At 39.5% G+C, this 19490-nt stretch overlaps 1 protein-coding gene and 1 non-coding gene across 2 annotated transcripts in view; both read left to right on the top strand.

Moving 5' to 3' along the window:
• The window catches only part of arhgef17 (Rho guanine nucleotide exchange factor (GEF) 17), a 40093-nt gene extending 20603 nt beyond the window's left edge, over positions 1 to 19490 (top strand). The window contains exons 2-24 of the mRNA XM_088380855.1: positions 5482 to 5559; positions 8024 to 8206; positions 9644 to 9760; positions 10107 to 10199; positions 10276 to 10452; positions 10955 to 11005; positions 11211 to 11320; positions 11988 to 12073; positions 12186 to 12304; positions 12385 to 12592; positions 12698 to 12771; positions 12848 to 12931; positions 13033 to 13136; positions 13231 to 13340; positions 13592 to 13711; positions 14130 to 14397; positions 14475 to 14561; positions 14654 to 14721; positions 15253 to 15401; positions 15489 to 15663; positions 16051 to 16146; positions 16265 to 16447; positions 16587 to 19490. Of these exons, the coding sequence (XP_088236981.1) occupies positions 5482 to 5559; positions 8024 to 8206; positions 9644 to 9760; positions 10107 to 10199; positions 10276 to 10452; positions 10955 to 11005; positions 11211 to 11320; positions 11988 to 12073; positions 12186 to 12304; positions 12385 to 12592; positions 12698 to 12771; positions 12848 to 12931; positions 13033 to 13136; positions 13231 to 13340; positions 13592 to 13711; positions 14130 to 14397; positions 14475 to 14561; positions 14654 to 14721; positions 15253 to 15401; positions 15489 to 15663; positions 16051 to 16146; positions 16265 to 16447; positions 16587 to 16795 (2949 nt within the window). The 3' untranslated portion in view covers positions 16796 to 19490. The remainder of the gene's footprint in view (positions 1 to 5481; positions 5560 to 8023; positions 8207 to 9643; positions 9761 to 10106; positions 10200 to 10275; positions 10453 to 10954; positions 11006 to 11210; positions 11321 to 11987; positions 12074 to 12185; positions 12305 to 12384; positions 12593 to 12697; positions 12772 to 12847; positions 12932 to 13032; positions 13137 to 13230; positions 13341 to 13591; positions 13712 to 14129; positions 14398 to 14474; positions 14562 to 14653; positions 14722 to 15252; positions 15402 to 15488; positions 15664 to 16050; positions 16147 to 16264; positions 16448 to 16586) is intronic.
• On the top strand, positions 8917 to 8989 carry trnam-cau (transfer RNA methionine (anticodon CAU)). Its single transcript has one exon. It is a non-coding gene; the product is annotated as a tRNA-Met (tRNA).

Genomic DNA, 19490 nt, shown 5'->3' on the forward strand with positions numbered 1-19490 from the left:
CCTGAGTTCTAAATAAAATTTGATGTTTGAGCTTCAAAACCATCTATTTTTTCAATGGCAACAAGGATTAAAGGCCAATTTCCTGCCATAAGCTTGACCTTTAATTGTCCTTTCCTGCCACTGCTGTATGATCTCTGCTGGAAACAAGAGCCCCAATGCACCCCGAAGCGACTTTGTTTTATTTGCTGACACCTCTGAAGACAAAAAACATTTCACGTTTTTCAAAATGAGACTTATTTTCAGGGCTGCATTTTTAATTGTAATGTCGGTAATTGTCGCCATGACTCTAACCATAACCTTTCAAATATTAAATAGCCTTTAAACATTTGTGGGAATACAGTAATCCCTCGTTTATCATGGATAATTGGTTCCAAAAACCACCCGCGGATAAGTGAAATCCGTCAAGTACGGTCACCAACAAGAAGAACTGGGCAGGCTAACGAGTTAGCGGAACGATGATTCGCGATCGTGCTAATGCGTAAACGGACTTCTAAAGGAATGTAAATGAACATTTGGAGCAATACTACATTGTCCTAAAGGTTAGACACGTTTCCTCAATTTAGAAGTTTTATTTTGACTTTTAAATGTTTTTTTAATTTGGAAAACAAAATTCGCAATGTAGTGAAGCCGCGATAAATGAAACGCGAAGAAGCGAGAGATCACTGTAGTTGAAATATCCCATGTGCAAAAATTTCCATAATCAAGGTCAGATTACAGCTCTACTTTTTAATCATATTCCATAGAAAATTAAAGCTATCTTAGCTTCTAAGCTAAAAGGAATGTGGATCATTATCAGGCTTGCACAAATCTTGCTACTGAGCGGATCATTTTAATGAAGTATGTTGGAGCAAGGAAACATTTTTGGAAATAATCACCTACTACTAAAGAACATGGGTCTAACAATCTTCATATGCTGAAGTGATGTCAGATGAGAGCACACCTCCGACCAGGCTCCCACTCCTCACACGCCTCCATCGATTATTTATGAGTGGATTGGTCCGGTCTGGCTGAGCTCAGCAGAGCTGGGTGCTCACTGCTTGCGTCTCTCAATATACACACCCAAGGGGGACGGCTCTGACACACGCACACGCATCATCAACCTGTGCTCATCTCTTGCTTACATCACCCATGCAGTAGAAGATGAGCACGCATGCTTGCTGAAGTGCACTTCGTCGCCTTTACTGAGAGTGTGCAGTGTGCAGTCACAGTGTGACGAGGTGCTCACTTTGACTCACACTCAAGACTGGAAGATTTTTACAAAGGACTGATGTTTTTTTGGAGTGTTTGTTGTGAGTAATGTTGGGATAATACCAGCTGATTTTAGGAAGTGAAGAATCAGATGATGCGAGTGAAAAGCAGCTAAAAAGGTGATCTCAAGTTGTTCTTTCCATCAAAGCGACTGAGCCGGACGCATCGCTTCGTATGCTGCAGATGGTTCGAACCCTAGCCCAGTTCGGCATCGCACTGGAGGAAATGAACGGAGAGAATCTAGTAGATGAGGGAGGCGGAGGAGAGAGGGATGCTGGAGGAGAGGAACTCATGGACAGAACTGATGCTTTGGATCATTTCAGAAACAATAATGGCAATTTGAACGGACATTGTGCGGCAAGACATCACTCTAACGGAGAGGTACACTCTCACTTTTCTTCTTGTCCGATTGAACTCCATCAAGCTGGTCTGTCGTTATTCTTTTTATCCTCTTTATGTGTCGCTTGCTCTGAGGGATGTTGTTTATTTCTTCTCCCTGTAGGCTGTAATGGAATTAGAGCTGAAGGGAATCACAATAATACATAATACGCTCACATTGACTCACCGCTTTTTATCCGTTTCTCCGCACTGCCTTCACTCTAACACATTCACTGACTAATTGTTTTAGTCATAGCATCCGTCGTGCATTATTTTATTATATGATAACTTTAAAGAATTTGCTTGTGAGAGAGCCTGTAATGTTAATTCAAAATATATAGGCACTCCTTTATTGACATAATACAACCTCTGATAATCTCAACACTCAGCCTGTTAATCCACATACTGCATGTGTGAGGGACTCAAGTTAATCTTGTTGAGGGCAGAGAAATAGTAACGGATGATTTTTTTTTCCCTCCATATATGTACATACTGTCAATCTTCCACACATTTAGATTACCATGCTGTGGTCACAAGCAGATCTGTTCGCAAAGCATTCATAGAATAATTAATTATTATTTTGGGTACAAAGTAATTGTTATTGTAAGAAACACATCATTGATTTTATTTTTTAGAGTAGCACTGTGATTTTTTAAAATCATATTCTTTATAGTTCTTCACTGTACAATGAGACTAGTTAGTGACATTAAATCTTAATATTGCTAATGTAATTTGTAGATCACATTTTCAAAAGAATTAATTAGAATCCCATCCATGGTATGCTCCTCTTGGAATTTTGACTTCAATCACCTCTCATGCACACAAATGTGGGGAGCTAGGTGACACTTTGGAAGTGAGAAGTGACAATAAAAATGAGGTATTCGATCTATTCTGTGTAGCTGTTGATCACAAGAGTCTAGGTCACAGCAGCCCCTGGTGTGCAAACATCAATTAGTGAGTAAGAAGACACCCACATGCTTTTCGTGTACGATTACATAACACGAGGGTGGCATGCTTTTGTTAGTAGCACATTTATCGAGAAATAAAAGCAGAGAATGGTTATGGCTATGTAATTAGTTTGGGTGAAAGGGCAGCCTGTTGCTTCATCAGTCAGGGTGTTGCTATGTGATGCAGTCAACAAGGAAACGGGGGTGGACTGTGGCAGGAAGGGTTTGATCACTGAGGTGATGTGTTGATCAGGTTGAACTGTGTTACTGAACTAGCCAACTCACATCCGACTGCAAAACTGAAAACTTGCCTTAATGGACATTAATACTAACTTACACCGTATTATCAATGACATGTATACATGTATGTGTAAGTGTACCGCTGTATTTTTTATTTTATTTTTTAAATCTTCTCATCAGAACCTTACCAAAACAACACAAGATAGAATAGTCTTAACCAGGGGTGTCAAACCCATTGTTTTTTTGCGGGCCGCATTGTAGTCATAGCTTCTTTCGGAGGGCCATTATGACTGTCAACCCAAATAAATGCATGAGCACCTCATATTAGATACAGTAAAACCTACAAAACAAATTGACAAATAACTCGTTTTCAAATCAGATGAGTAAAAAATGGTCAAATATTAAAAAAAAAAAAAAGGTATTAAAAGTGAAGACAATTTGCAATTCTAGTAATGACACACGAATTTGATGCACAATTTGTCTTTGCGGGCCACATAAAATGATGTGGCGGGCCGTATCTGGCCCCCGAGCCTCGAGTTTGTAAAGAAACAATTAATTGCAGGAACTGGTCTCTAAAAAAATAGAATGGACTTCGAATTATCCGGTTTCTGTCCTATTTACGGTTTTAGATTAGAGATTACTTCAAGTATATGTGAGGTAAAGACTTGCTACAAGTATATCTGAGGTGAAGAAAATGAGACAAAGACTCAGCAAGTCATTCAGTTGGTTTCCCACAATCTATTTAATTGATTCACTGTCAGACATTTTAGAGCATTTTGACATTTTCAATACACACAGGATATAAGATGCAGCCAGTCATTCAGTTAGTTCCCCGCAATCTATTTAACTGATTCACTGTCAGACATTTTAGAGCTTTTTGACATTGTCAAAACACACAGGATATGGTGGTTTTGTATCAATTAAGATATTTTCAAGTTTGGAATTTTTACTGGAGCAGCATTAGACACCCATACCCTTAGTGACTTGTCAATGGCATTCATTGAGTTAAGTTAAAATGGATTCTAAATGGTCTTCCTTTTTAGATTTTTGTTTAACTCAGCAAAGCAATGCAAAACTTCAGCATAAAAAGAAGAAACATAAATATAGAATGGGGATGGGTACAAAAATATGAACGGACAAGCACATAGTCATAACGTGACATCACACATTCAAGTAAACATTACGACCTTGGCTGTATGAAAACGCCATAAAATATGTCAAGTGGAGCCACAGGAGACATGATGCATGAACTCTTGGCTGTCTTTACTCTGGCTCTGGTCTATGTTGTCATCCCTCTTATGTTGTTTAACATGCGGTTTCAATGTAGAGGAAGGACTTGCTTCACGCCTGTAATTTTTCATGAGCTTACGAAGGCATGCACACTTGTGTAGTTGTGACATTTCTCCTTCATGCAGGTGAAGGCTCTCCTTTTACTGTTCCAAACTAGTGATGGGTGAATCTACTCATTCATTCTCGTTTCTCCCTATCCCAGCTACGTACAACCCTGACCGCCCGTCAGCATTGGTGTTAATGTGTCTGAGGAAGAGAACAAAATGGACTCAGTAGCAGCTTTATCAGCGAAGTTCAAGTTCATCATTCAGTTTAAGATGACTATCCTTATTGATGGAATATGAACAGAATGAAAAATGTCACCTTTTCATCCATGCATGCTAATCGAGGATGACACAACTCCAGTCACTAGCAAAGTCGCAGACACATTTTCACATGCTTTGTGATTATCAAACACAAGCACGGGCACAAGACAGTTTGAAATAATTCCACCATTTTAATTTGTTCTTGACACAAGCACTCCCAGCTAAAATACATTGATGAAAACTGGTCTGGATCAAAAAGTCTGTTTTTTTTTTTTTTAAAAAAAGGAAAGTTGAGAGTAGGGTCACACGGTAGCCTCATAGTTAGCACATTTGTCTATTTCTTATATGATTTGATATGCAGTCTATATACAAAGGCAATATCTCTTCTTGCTTTTTTTAATGGTCTTCCTGAATTCATCTCCAGAGGTGTCTATACACTGAGTCAGATCTTCGCCGGCGTTACTATGGTTACTTGGTTGCTACTGAAATGAAAGTGGCATTCTTAACATTATTTCGCCGCCGTCTGTGTCCGTGTGCTCATGCGTGCATCTACAAATTGACGAAACTACAAGGAAACACAGACATGCCATTTTTCACTGCGGCTTTATAACCTAAAGCAGGAAATGCACTTGTTCAGTGATATTATACACACACACACACACACACACACACACACACACACACACGCACCAAAGAGTTCCTGCACAAATTTATTTTTCTGTTATTTATAGAGCCAAGTGGTGTTTGAGGGCCTTGTGTGATTATTTTGGAAGCTTCCCTTGAGATGCACACAATTAGACCCCATGACCTTAACTCACCTTGTCTCTGAAGAAAAGCATGAACGTTGAATATTTGTCACAGCCGTATGTGCATGTTATTGCTCTCTTATCAATATTAAGTGAAGTTTGAGTAGATGGAGCATGAACACAAAAGTGCATCAATTAATAATAGTTGTATTATTTATCAGTCTTCTATCTTGTCAATATTTATATATAAAATGCTGTTAAGAGATGGCGCAATTAAAAAAACGCTGACAATCTAATTAAATGTCTGATTTTCTGCTTTCATCACAGGACATGAGAAAGCATGTGATGATGACCCTACTGGACACAGAGAGATCATATGTAGAGTCACTACGCACTCTGATTCAGGTACCTCTATACACTGCAAATTACTTTTTTATGCTTCCTATTTTTTTTTTTTTTTACTATGTCACGCACATCACCGAGGACATAAATGACAAATGTAGGCAACAAACGTGTTTTGTAATCTGATAACCTCATCACGTCTTACTGTCAACAGCATGATCACAATCTGAGTATGGTAAGACAATGAGGTCGCCTCATCATATACAGGTATCGATGAATGAGTGAAAGGCGACATTAATTCTCCCTCAGATCTAGTAATTACTTAGTGAATCATTTTTTTGGAACAACGCAACTTTGTTCAAACAATTTGGTCCTTTTCTGTTTCAGTGCCCAAGTGCACAAATGAAAACAAGCAGCATGTGTCATCTGAATTTGTTTCTAAATATAATTTAGGGGAGTAATTTCAATCCATCTAGAGTGAATTTAATTTACACTCTGCGGTATTGTTATGGTGTGTGGCACACAGAGAGGCAAACTAAACACATGCAGGCCTTTTCGGGGGAGACGCCAGACAGATGGGTATAAAAATAGTCCTCCCCTGAGCTGAGTCAGAGAGGGGTTGGGTGGCTTGCTTAAAGGCACCTTGATATCATTGATTTGATATTGATATCACTCATGATGATAGTTTGAGGTTTCATTGATGATGTATTATTCATTACAGAGAGACATCCAACCATGATTGGATGTTTCTTCATAATGAAAAATAATGATAATAATAATAATAAAATAAAACTCTGGAATATTCCCTGATTCTTGAATGGCCTGGTTCTGAGATGCACTCAAGGATTTATGCACATTGTGATTTTTACTCAATGAAAAGATCTTTATAAAAAAGGCACAATGATATCAAGACACCAATACGTTTACTCTCCCACTATTAAATCACCTTTACCTCAAATCTTTCTCTCGCTCGCATCCACACACAAAGTGCACACGTCACCCGTGATCATACGGCAGAGTCACCCTGCATTATGTGACCCTTTCTAACGAGCCTAATTCCGCACATTAGCGTACATACACATCCCAGATTCACATAGCTGTACTTGTCCCCAACTGTGCACTTGTATAATCATGTGTGGCTTTAAAGTGATAAAATCAGGCTGCGTTCCCATGGCGACTTGTGTTACCACAGTGACCGCAAACCAAAGCTGCAGACTCTTTAAAGAGAATGTCTTCATCCGAGACTGCAAGCTCATAATGGTTTTTGCAGGCTTACAATATAACCTTATTATTTTTTTATGGATAAAACATTGTAACATTTAAAAACAGAGAAAACCACAGAGGAGGAATATTCGCATGCTGGGATCACCTTTATTGTGCCAAGTCACCTAAATATCTCGTTGAAAGAGTAATTAACTGTGCTTGCTGGTCTTTTTAAAATTTGTGTAAAATACAAAATTGTGTACCCATTTATTCTTCTGAAAATAATACAAAAAAAGAGCCTGCAGCTATAATAAAGAGAAAACCACAATCCGGAAGCTTCCCTAAATGATCAAATGATTAATTTTAGCTCCAGAGCTCTTATGTAACACACTGCTTGAGAGTTAATAGAGGAAATTGAAAAATTACTTTTCTACCTCCCTCCTTGTCTTCCCCACTTGCCTGAACTCATCATCATTCTCATCCTTTGAATCTTTCATATATCTCCGCTATATTACAGTTTATACGGTATTTAAAGTTTCGCTGCACTTAAATGAACCGGGAAAAAACTGCTTGAGCCGACTGGTGTCCTAATGCCTGAATGATTTTTGAGTCTTATTGATCTTTAAATGCCTCAGTATCTGAGCAAGTGTTATGTAATGCTGAAAGTAGGTCACCAGTGGGTGGACCCGTTTGATCAAATATAAATAAAAGCTCTTTGTGAACTTCCATCCCAGCTCCCCTTAGAGCCACGTAGGGTGTGGCAAAGATAAGACTGATATAAACGCACAGAGGACCAGTGGGTAGAGTACTTTCAAGTGTAATTTAGAGTACATTTCCTGCACCATGTGTCTTTCCATTGATGCTCCATTGACATTTTTTTAAAACGTGCAATTCAAATCCATTATTATGATGTCAGCAAATCTCTTAACTTGTTAATGATTAACAATGCAATTTCTTTGTATTTTTATGTGTAATGGCACCACAATAATAGAAGGAAATTCAACAACCATGAAACAGAAAATTTAACTCATTGCAATATAGTAATGTACCTCATTTCTCAGTGCAATAAAAGCAATTCAAGTAAATAAATCAGCTGTATGGACAAATTAATATATACACTCTCCAATCAACAGCAAGGTGTTTCAAAGACGAAGTCGTTTTACTTAATTTCAGTGCACAATGTTGCTTTATACTTGGACAGTTAAAAGTTATTTTTAAAAATAACTCTGTTACAGCTGAGTTTGCTCTAATCTAAACTGCTTTTGGTCACAGTGTATGTGTTACACAGTAATGACTTTTTAAGCGGTTTTGCTTCATCCCTCAGGGCTACATGCGTCCTCTTAAACAGCCGGACGGAGGTTCCATTGTGGACCCGCTGCTGGTGGATGAGATGTTTTATCAAATCCCGGAGATCCTGGAGCACCACGAGCACTTTCTGGAACAGGTAGATGGCTGTGTCAACCAGTGGCATGACAGGCAGACAGTTGGAAACCTTCTCATCCAATCAGTGAGTACAACCAGCTAATATCAATTTGCATCAGGCCTGATTGTCTTATTATTATTACGGAGTTCATATTGAGTTTATCATATGCTTGTCGTCATCGGGGCGGTGTTTGAGATTAGCGCGTCTGTCTCACAGTCAAGAGGTTATGGGTTTGAATTTCTGTTGAGGTCTTCCATTTATAGACCCACCAATGATAAGTGAGAATCCTCAACGCAGTGACAGCGTATAATTTGTTTTTAACGTACGTAAACACATTTAAACCTACGAAATCATACCTTTGGATAACTTGTAAACATATGAACACAACAGAAACAATACAACACAATGTACAACATACATAATACATACAAAAAGTATAAAATACCAATGGCAGATGTAGGAGGGGGCCGCAGGGGCACTGACCCCCTCTGAAATATGCTTGGTTTATAGAATTATTGAGGTATGAGGTAGCGTGGCAGTGTCCCAATAAACGGGTAATTTTGGCCATGTCATTCAGGTTGTGGAATTCATATCATGTTTCATCTGTGATCGCAAGAATGCATAGCATGCTGGTGATTTACAATAAGTGTCAACAACAGCTGACAAAAAAACTCATGGAAAGAAAGCTGACTAACTCCAGTCAGAAACCAAATAAAAAGTAGTACTAATACCCAATAGAAAGGGTCTTCATGCTATGCTACGGTCATTACAAGAGATAATCAGTGAGTTTTCAGGCCTCGTTGGCGCAGTAGGCAGCGCGTCAGTCTCATAATCTGAAGGTCGTGAGTTCGAGCCTCACACGGGGCATGTGTTTTCATGGTCATTGTTAGAAATCTCAAAGTTAATCTGTGTGATTGGACTCTGTCGAGGGACAAAGTACACCGTACACCTGTTTTTCTTTTCAGATGGTTTTCTGAGTCTTTCAGTGATTTATTAAATAGACAAGATGGTTAGTCCCATCTTGATGTTTTGAAGACTACTTTCTATTACTTTACTTTCCATTTGGTACATGATTATTACTCCCTCAATGACTCAGAAGTTTGTGAATGGAAAGCAGTGGGGAGTTTGTCCTCATTTTACAAACAGTAGACAGGTCAACACCCCCAACTATGTCAGTGTGTTGATTGTGGGAGGGCAATTCAGGACAAACATTGCGGTCTCTTTTTCGACCACTCCCTCTCTTTCTCTTTCTATTCTTGTGGAGAGAGAACAGCTAAGGGTGTTTTATTTGTATAGCTTTATGGAAAGAAAATTTTGTGTAAACTGACTTTTAAAATGACAAATGGAAACTCACTCGAACAATAAAATTGTTTCAGAAATCATCCCAAGCAATTTTTTATACCTGCAATTTTCTTGTGGTTTTCTACAGGCAGTACGCATGAGTCACATTTGTGTGTATGTTATTTATTGTGTTTTCAAGTGCACACAAAAGCCTCTGTGTCCTCTTTTTCTTTCCTCTAGTTCTCCAAAGAGACTCTGGCAAATATGTATTCAGCCTACATTGACAACTTTCTGAATGCCAAAGATGCTGTGAGGATTGCTAAGGAAGCCAAGCCAGCCTTTCACAAATTTCTTGAGGTGAGCAAAAAAGTGGAGCCAGTGAGAATTTGTATTGTTTGTTTTGGATTGGTTTGTGTTTCAACATACTATAGATGCTCTATTTATGTTCTTGAGAGTGGCAAATCCTTGCTCTGTAATTGCAAATGCAGTTAGCAATTGTTTTCAATTAAACCAGGTTCTATCAGAATGTTCAGGTCCAGTATTGGATAATGAAAAACCGGCAAGTCAGACAAAAATGTGACTGTATTTTCTCTCAGCATATCACAAGCAAGTGTCAGCCGATATACTACGTACATGGACCTTTCAAAGTCAGTAGGTTTGTGTCATCCGTTTTCTCACGTCCTTTCCGTTTTCATTTTCAAAGCAAAATATGCGCGAGAACAAAGAGAAGCAAGCCCTGGGTGACCTGATGATCAAGCCGGTCCAAAGGATCCCTCGATATGAGCTTTTGGTCAAGGTGAATTCTCTTATGAGCTAACTCCTACGACAGTGTTTGTTAGCAACAGTAAGGATGTTTCGGATATTGTGTGTAGGACCTTCTGAAGCACACCCCAGATGACCACCCGGACCACTCCTTCCTGTTGGACGCCCAGAGGGACATCAAGCGGCTGGCAGAGAAGATTAATAAAGGCCGTCGCTCTGCTGAGGAGGCGGAGAGGGAGGCCAGGGTTATCCAGGAGATTGAGGCGCACATAGAGGGAGTTGAACATGTGAGTTTTTCATTTAATTCTTGCCTTTGTTTGTCAGTGCTTCATTGTAAGGCAAATTATTATCTCCTCCTTTTCCCTGATTGATGACTTTTTGTGTCAAAGGCTTGGATTTGTGGTTTGGTAAAATTGAATGTTACCAACCTCCCTACTAGTTTACACAAGTACACGGTCATCCGTCACCGTAGTAGTATATATATTTTTTCAATTATGCACTTAATTTAAGTAAACTGTAGTCTTATACAACACTGCATTTAATTTAAATAAACTATAGTCTTGTACAACACTGCACTCTTTAACATTATAATGATACTTTGTCTAACAAATGTTTTTTTTTATTTAACTCACATTTGTTTATAGATTGCTTAAAAAAATTAAGTTGTAAATAAATTGTAGCTCTAAAATTAAAGTGTCCGCCACTGCTTTATCTTCATAGCTCCTCAATATTTGTTTATATTTTAAAGAAATGGGACAATGCAAAACATTTTATCTTTTTTTTTTTCAGATTTTGAATCCCCAGAGGAAGTTCATCAGACAGGAGATGGTTATGGAAGCGGTAAGAATTGGCTTTTCATTCATGTAGTATATGCCTCATCGTTCTTAGATTTTCGGGGAAGAATGCCTCCCTAACTCAAGTAAATGAATGAAAAAAATTTAAATTAAAAAAAAAAAATTTGATTTGCAAAATGTCACATCTTATTACATTTCACAAAGTGTATTCTCTGACTGTCAAAAACTAACCGAGTTTATTATTCCTCCAGAAAACTGTAGGCGGGAAGAAAGACCGTTCCTTGTTTCTCTTCAGTGATTTGATCATCTGCACCACACTTAAGAGGAAGTCTGGATCACTGAGACGCAGCTCCATGAGCCTGTATGACATCAAATACACAAGCACGCACCCTGACACCTGCATACCGTAGAGCACCAATTCCCCCTGAGGGCCGCCAAACAATCATTACTTGGATCAACTCCTTATCAGATACCCACATTTCCATAAATATTTTTTTTAACCCCAAAGTGGGTTATTTTTAACCCAGCATTTATAAGGGTGTATCTAATGACTAATTAAGATACACCACGCCTTACTGAATTGCAGGGTGCATCATCCACTTGAATAAAATACAGAGGTTTTCCCCTTAGGAAAATAAGAAGAGATGATGCCACTAGGTGGCTGTAGTAGACTTTTACTGCACCACCATGTTGCAGTAGCATTAACATGACGTCACAGAAGATCTGTAAAGCTGAAGTTATGAGTGGAATGTAAAACGGATGTGTTGATGATTGATGTACTGAGTCCCTAGCTAAAGCTTCAAAACATTTAATCTTAACGCCAACACATACTCATTACAGGCTCACTGAGGTCGTCGGAAAAATAGAGACTACCACAAATTTTAAGTAAAACAATAAATAATTGTAGCTCCCACAACCACTTTCCAGTTTAAGTAATGCAAGTTGTTTTTTAGATGTTTGGCATCCATTTTTTGTCTCTGCAGCTAAAGCTCATGTCACGTATTTTATGTTGCTGTCTTGTCTCTCAGATACTCTGCCACAAGTGTCATTGATACGTCGAGCAAGTATAAGTTTCTGTGGAAACTTCCACTGGAGGACGTGGAGGTGGTAAAAAGTAAGACACGTGACTTCTTGTCATCATTGAATCTTCCAGGTTTATTGATATCAAAATCAAATTTATATAACGACCATCTCGCCTACATTTTTTTCCCTCTCTGCTGCACCAGGTTCAACTCAGACAACAAACAAAGAAAACGTCCAAAAAACTATCAGCCGACTTGATGAGGATTTGAGCACATTGGGTCAAATCAGCAAATTGTCAGAGACCCTCAGCCTGCCACATCAGGTACTGTGTATTTACTCAACTCATTATCCCATTTTATTTTATTACTTTATCATTTTATCCTGATGTTGTTGCCATTTTAGTCCCTAGATGAGGTGATCAAAGATCTGATGGCCTCTGTGCACCGGGAGCTGTCAGAGAAGCAGTCTTTGGCCTTCAGTATGAACTCCCTGCCCACCAAGCTGGAGTTTACCTCTGTATCAGCTGAGAGTAGCTTTATCTTCGAATTTACATCACCTGACGTTCGCTCCAACTTTGAACAGGCTTTCGAGGAAGCAAAAAAGAAACTCGGTCAGTAGGCGGTTGTATATCACTTTCTCATGACAGATGTTACTCAGTGTGTGGATGAATAAATAATGATAACAGATGAATAAATCATTTGTCTTGATTGTTTAGCTATGACTAAGGACCAGTGGGACCCTGAATTCCTCAAGGCTATTCCCATTATGAAGACACGCAGTGGAATGCAGGTGAGTGTGGCCCAAATGTTCTGTTTACATAATGATTCAACCATGTCATGCCTAAGTCATGTTGGTTTGTACTTAGTTTTCATGTGCATCCCCGAGTCATACCTGCCCGGAAAGTGGCTGCGAGGTGTGGGTGTGTAACAGTGATGGATATGTTGGACAGGTAAAAAACGTGACACTATTTTAAACCTGCATATGTTTGCATGGCACACAGTTTATTTCATCTGCATGGATATTGACGCTATTGTGATGTTTCTTCTTTAGGTCTGTCTGTTAAACATTAAAGATGAGCCCACAGTGGAGGCCTGTATTGCTGTCTGTTCAGCCAGGATCATCTGCATTGCTGCTGTACCCGGACTGAAAGGGAGGTCGGTGAACACACGCATACACACTTCTTTTTGATGTTAAGTATGTATATGGAGTTCATTTGACTTTTATTTATTAACACTTTTTGTTTGGCAGGGAGCGCGGAACTGAAGCTGCTCCACCATCCACAACACTTGATGCCACTCAACAGCAGTTACATATTTGCATCTCACATTCTTCTTTGGAACTGAGCGAGCAAACAACAGGTAGTTCATAAAATGTGTTGACACTCACTGACACTTATGGTAGAACATTTTTGAAAAGAGATGAAGAACTCTCTGATGACTGCGCCAATTATCAGCAAATCTGCAGTGAGTGAATGAAATTGCATCATTACTGATAATTCACAGGGATTGGTTGAATTTGTGTGATTTTTACAATTCCCTGTTTAGACTGTTTAGAGGTGATACCCAATGATCGTAGCAACTTTGTCGTCTGATCTGTTCCTCTTTTTCAGGACCAGGTGCCGAGCTGGTCCCATTTGACAGTGACGACACAGACGATGAGGATTCGCCAAGCCCTTCATCAACTCTACAGAGTCAAGCTAGTCACTCCACTATATCCTCCAGTTATGGCAGTAAGTTAAACGACAGTCACATGGACAAAACGTTTGCGACGCCCAACCATTACATCAACATGAAGTGGGAATGCAAAACATTGATTTGGTATTTGAGCTGTAATATAATACTAAAGCAGTTGTAAGAAATTTTACATTTTATGTTGTTGATGATCCAAAAGAACAAAAGAAGAGGTCAGATGTCATACATGCTGAGCTCTGATTTTGCTTTTCTGAAGCAGAATTAGCCTTCTTCAAACTAACTTATGAATGGCAACAGGTTGATACACAAGTTGAGTATTGTGCCACCTAGTGGAGGAACCTTTCATTACTCTGCCAGTATTAATTCCATGTAACCAAAAATACATTGTTTGTACCGCATAATAATGTTTAATTCTGAATAACCTTTTTAAACTTCATCCCCACCTCCTTCGTAAAGACGAAGAGGCTCCGTGCTCCAAAGACTTGGTCACAGAGACCACCAGCAGTGAGGAGGAACAGGAGTTCTCAGTGACAAGCTCATATTCAGCTCCGGGGATGTTGGCAGTAGGCGGAGGAGGTCGAGCCAACATGGAGAGCCCCATGGACGGCCGCGCCATGCGCCGCTCATCCCGCGGATCCTTTACCAGAGCCAGTCTTGAAGACCTGCTCAGTATTGACCCAGAAGCATACCAGAGCTCTGTGTGGCTTGGCACAGAAGATGGATGGTGTGTGGTTTACAAATGATCTGAACTTGAACCTCAGTTTGTCATCTCATGTGCTATAATCCTTCTTTTCTTGGCAGCATCCATGTGTACCAGTCTTCAGATAACATTCGCAACCGCAAAAACAGCATGAAGATGCAGCACGCGGCTTCCATTTTATGTATATTGTAAGTGAATCACTATTGGATTTCTTTGTAATATATTAAATGTTATGCAAAATAATCTTTCTGTGTTTATTTTATTTGACTTTTTTTTGCAGGTATCTGGACAACAAAGTCTTTGTGTCATTGGCTAACGGGGAGGTGATTGTCTATCAGAGAGAAGCAGGTAATTTCACTGTGTGAGCACGCATGGCTATTACGAATAATATTCACTATAATGTTAATAGTTGTTGCATATAACTTATCATTCGTTTCTATACTGCATACTTATACATTGTATCACAAAATTATAACTCAAAATACTTTTACAATAGTCATTTAGTGAAGTCAAATATCAGTTTATTAAAAAAAAATGAAGTTAAAAAATTGTATTTAGCTATTCTAATATAGACTTAGTATAATTTAAAAGTACATTAACGTGAGCTTGCTACCTTGTGCTGGTAATGCACTTCACATTTTTGACAACAGATGTGCGTTAGTGTTTGAAACAGATCCAAACTGATCCCCACTACAATCATCTACATTGAGGGCATGAAACAAAGACGGACCTCACCCTAATCGAGGCTGGTGTCATTTGTCCAAAGATTGGCCTTAAAAAACAATTCTGATTGATGACGTGGCTCAAATTGAACCGAAGTGTACTGAATTGCTGTCATTTCGTAGAGTGATGACATCACTTCCACTTTCTAATCTGCAGGCAGTTTCTGGGACTCGCAGTCTTCTCAGACATTAGTTCTGGGCAATCCCAGCAGTCCCGTCACCAAAATGGTCCCGGTCGGAGGAAAATTGTGGTGTGGCTCCCAGAACAGAATCATAATTATGAACTCAACCACACTGATGCAAGAGGTAAGAGCTGAGATGGATAGCGATGAGATTCAGATGCAGCCCCCTTTTGGAGAAATGATGTGGACCGGGTCTTTCTCGCTGTCTCAGCATTGCTTTCAGGTGGGAACAGATAGCAGTCGATGTGTGACTTGCATGGTGGCGTACGGTCAGGGTGTGTGGTTGGCCCTGCAAGGGAGTGCGCATGTTAAACTATACCACGCTCAAACGTGGGAAAGCCTGACGGAGGTCGATGTGGCGCCTGCCGTTCACAAGATGCTTGCAGGTAAGCTCATAAGCTCACAACTGTTGCACAATGCCATTTTTGCACTAGCCTATATTGCACATCCCTCACCTTCATAGTTGTTACACATACACATAGTTACTGTGTATATATTGTGGTTTTTATATTTTGTGTTTTTTTTACTTTTTAACCTTCTTTTAATCTCCTTACCTTATCTGGCACTTTAACGGACAGCGAAAGAATTTTATTGTACAAAGAAAAAGTGCTTTCTTTTTGTACATATGACAATAAACACTTTGAATCTTGAATCTTGAATGTGAAGTATACACCAGGACAAATAAAGTGAACGTGAGAAGTTGCCCCTCCCCGTTCCTATTATACACATCCAACACCTCCATTTCATTTATATTCTTCTTTGTTACCATTCAGGTGCAGATGCAATCATCCGACAGCACAAAGCCGCTTGCTTGAGAATCACAGCATTGCTGGCATGTAAGGATCTGTTGTGGATTGGCACCAGTGCAGGTACAACGAGAATTGTAATTGTTGATAAAAGCGTATCAAAACACAGTGGTTAAAAAAACAACACAAGCTTGCCTTGACTTTGCCCATCTCTTCTAAATTACTGTTATGTCTTTCTTAGGGGTGGTCCTCACATTACCGATCCCAGCAGTTACTTCTGGGACTGGGGCATGTGCGGTGAAAACCCCCCTTGTTCCAATGGGCTCCGCCCATGGACACACAGGCCATGTTCGATTTCTGACATCAGTCGAGCTCCCGGAAGGTTTGGGAATGAACTTCCATCCTCCATCATCGGATTCCACAGGTATATCAAATTGCGGCAACAAGCACAATCAAAGGTGTAAGGCCTAAAAAATGCATTTTTTGTTTTCCATTTGTTGAACACAAAAGCCAATGTGATTTTTCAGGACCCACCATCATATTTTGTGTTATCTTACTCCAAGGTAAACAATCGCAGGATGGCGCCATCATTGATGGAAACCTTCAAAGGCACGATTCCACTCGCCGCCGAGCCTCCGCTCACCAGCTTCCAAAAACCAATCAACTTGTCATATCAGGCGGGGATGGCTACGAGGACTTCAGACTGAACAATAGCAGTGAGACTGTTGGACGGGATGACAGCACTAACCATCTTTTGCTGTGGAGAGTCTGAGATAATCAAGCCCAGTTTGGACCATCAGACCCAACTTTCCACTTGCCGCATACAAATGCTTCAGCCTCGTTTGTGTTGGTGTTGTTCTAGTTCTGTTCGGCTCCACCAGTCTTTGCGCATTATGGCTATGAATTCCCGCTTAAACGTACACATGATTATGTTCACTTCAAATCTAGTCCTGTTGTGTATGTTTATTCTAGGATGGGCTGGAGAACGCTGAGTGGATTTTTTTTATTTTGTATTCATGGCATATGAAACGGCTATGAAACAGAAGTCACAGAAGTCAACTTCTCCTCATCTTTCGTCTCAATTTGAGTCGCAAGATATTGCTAATCTCATCTTGTAACAAAAATGTTTTACATTGAAGTTCAGCATTGAAGTAGACTTCTGAAAACCTGATTGGACCCTGAGATCAAATTGAGGCCAACATATCATCAGCAGGCAGCGATCCAACATTGAAGGGAGGATCCAAGCATAATAATAAGGTACAATATGATCGAAACGTATGTAACCACTTTTTGTGCTTATGTTAAATCCATCACCTCCTGAAATATTAGCCATGTATTCTTGGATACACAAGTGTTGTCCACAAATAATCATTATCTGCTTAATGTTTAAAGACAACAAAAGTTAAGTACCACTAAGTAATGTCTTTACAGACGAAAAGTGCATTACCATGACTATGCCAAAGCCTTCTTTCTATATCTTACTCTATATGATTAAAAGATTTATTTTGCCAGAATCATCTGCCAGGAAAACAAATCGGCACTTGATTGCTGACTTTGTTAGCGGTGGCTCTTCAAGTTGTAGCAGATGAAGATAGTTATGTACAGTATTTATGGTTTTGACTTCAACTTATTCTTGACAGCACTTAATTTATAGAAAATGTAGCTTTCACCTTTTCGCGAGTAGAGGTACGACGAGGTCGCAATGTTAATTCCAGGACATGCGAATTGAGTCCAAGCACATACACAGCACAGGGAATAATGGAAGCCTCAAAGATACTTACCATTTCATTTTATCTCTTTTGCGATAACACATTTGCCCCAATCTGAACGGGTTGCAGGCGCACAAGATATATCTGCCATCTTTGCAAGAGAAAAAAAATGCAACAGCATAAATGTAGTAGTTGTTTCTTGTTTTACTGTTTGTATGAGCGACATAGTGTAAGAGTGATTCATTTTCACCTGCTATAATTTTCAGTCTTTAGTCTGCCGGATAGTGAGTAGGTCAGAAGGACAAATGCTAAGCACCTGCACGTGCCTTCAGGAGGCTCGAAGTTAAGCCATTTTACACATTTAGGCGCGCACACATGTCAGTGGAAGTGAAGGACAGGTGAATGTATCCTTACGCGGACCGTAGTCTCGGGATTTGAGGTTTAGCGCTGATCGTTCTGGATCACTCCAAGCCGAGGAAGAAGCGCACGTTCAGCCATCTGGTCTTTTCACCTTGTGCATCAGCATTAGGTGAACTCTCCTTCTGTGAGAGCAAGCTAATGCTTAAGTGGATTAAACTGGCCATTGTGATATCTGCTTTGTGGTTAATGAGGTGACGTTGAAAAACACCTGTCTTATCTTTTTCTAAATGTTTTCTGTCAACGTTTGGACTGCAGTTTTCTTCCCATACTTTAGCTTTATCTCTGGCCAGTATGTGGTAGACTGCATTAGATATTTGAAGAGATTTAAAGCACACTTGGTTGAGGGGAAACATTTTTTTTTTCCAATTTTTAGAGGTTTGCATCAGAAGTTCACCTATTTACACTGATAAAATTTGTGTGAACATATCTGGATTTTTACAAAGGTTACCTTGGCTCAGACTGATCATCGAAGAAGATTTCTGAAAATGCCAAGTGATTAAATGTGTTGTTTGACAGTCAAGTGTATTAGCAGTGCCAAAATGAGTGAAAATTATGTACAGTACACTCATGCTGACTGTTGGGTCCAGAGGCAACATTCATACAATACCTGCGTGCAATCCATGCATCATTGTGGTGTTTTACAATATTACTGTGAGCTGTCCACTTTAAATAAGTAGGCACAGCATCTTGACGGTCGGCCCAGCAAATTCCTAAAATAGTTCAAATTGATGTCTGAATCTAATTTGATTTTGTCAATGTTTGCCTAGTGTTTTTCTTCCTGTATTTCCCCGGGGCAATTAAAGAGAAAGCAGTCACATTTCATGCGTAACTCAAGTTGATCTCCACAATACTTAAGAATGGAAAGAATAATGTGGTCTATTGAAATGACTTAGCTTGTGTGTAACGTCCTCTCAGCCTGATGTGGGCAAAGTCTTTAATGTTGTAAATATTGGTATAGTAGGCCTTTTTTTTTTGTAAATAATGCACCCAAGGTCCTCAATTGTCAATATGAGTCTATGGCATATTTTTATATATTTGTGTAAAGTCTTTTTCTTCCTCCAGCATGCCCTGTGAGCACCACATGTAAATTATACCCAAAAATGAGACTAGATGGCCTTTATTGTGACCAAGCAAATGCTCTGTGCCATCTGTGTTCTTGCTGGTAGCCAGTTTCACTCTCGACTGTGTTTTCAACATGATGGATGTCTGAAGGGGGTAAACAATTGCAGCAGGTGCAATTGCTTGACATCTCGTAGTTTTCATTTGTCATTTCCTGTGTTTACCTGTTCTTTTTTTGTCCTCGCTGATTCATACTTGGAATTAAATATGTTCACCGGT

Source organism: Syngnathus floridae, chromosome 7 (assembly GCF_059516105.1).
Source record: "Syngnathus floridae isolate MCC-2025c chromosome 7, RoL_Sflo_1.0, whole genome shotgun sequence".
NCBI lineage: Eukaryota > Metazoa > Chordata > Actinopteri > Syngnathiformes > Syngnathidae > Syngnathus > Syngnathus floridae.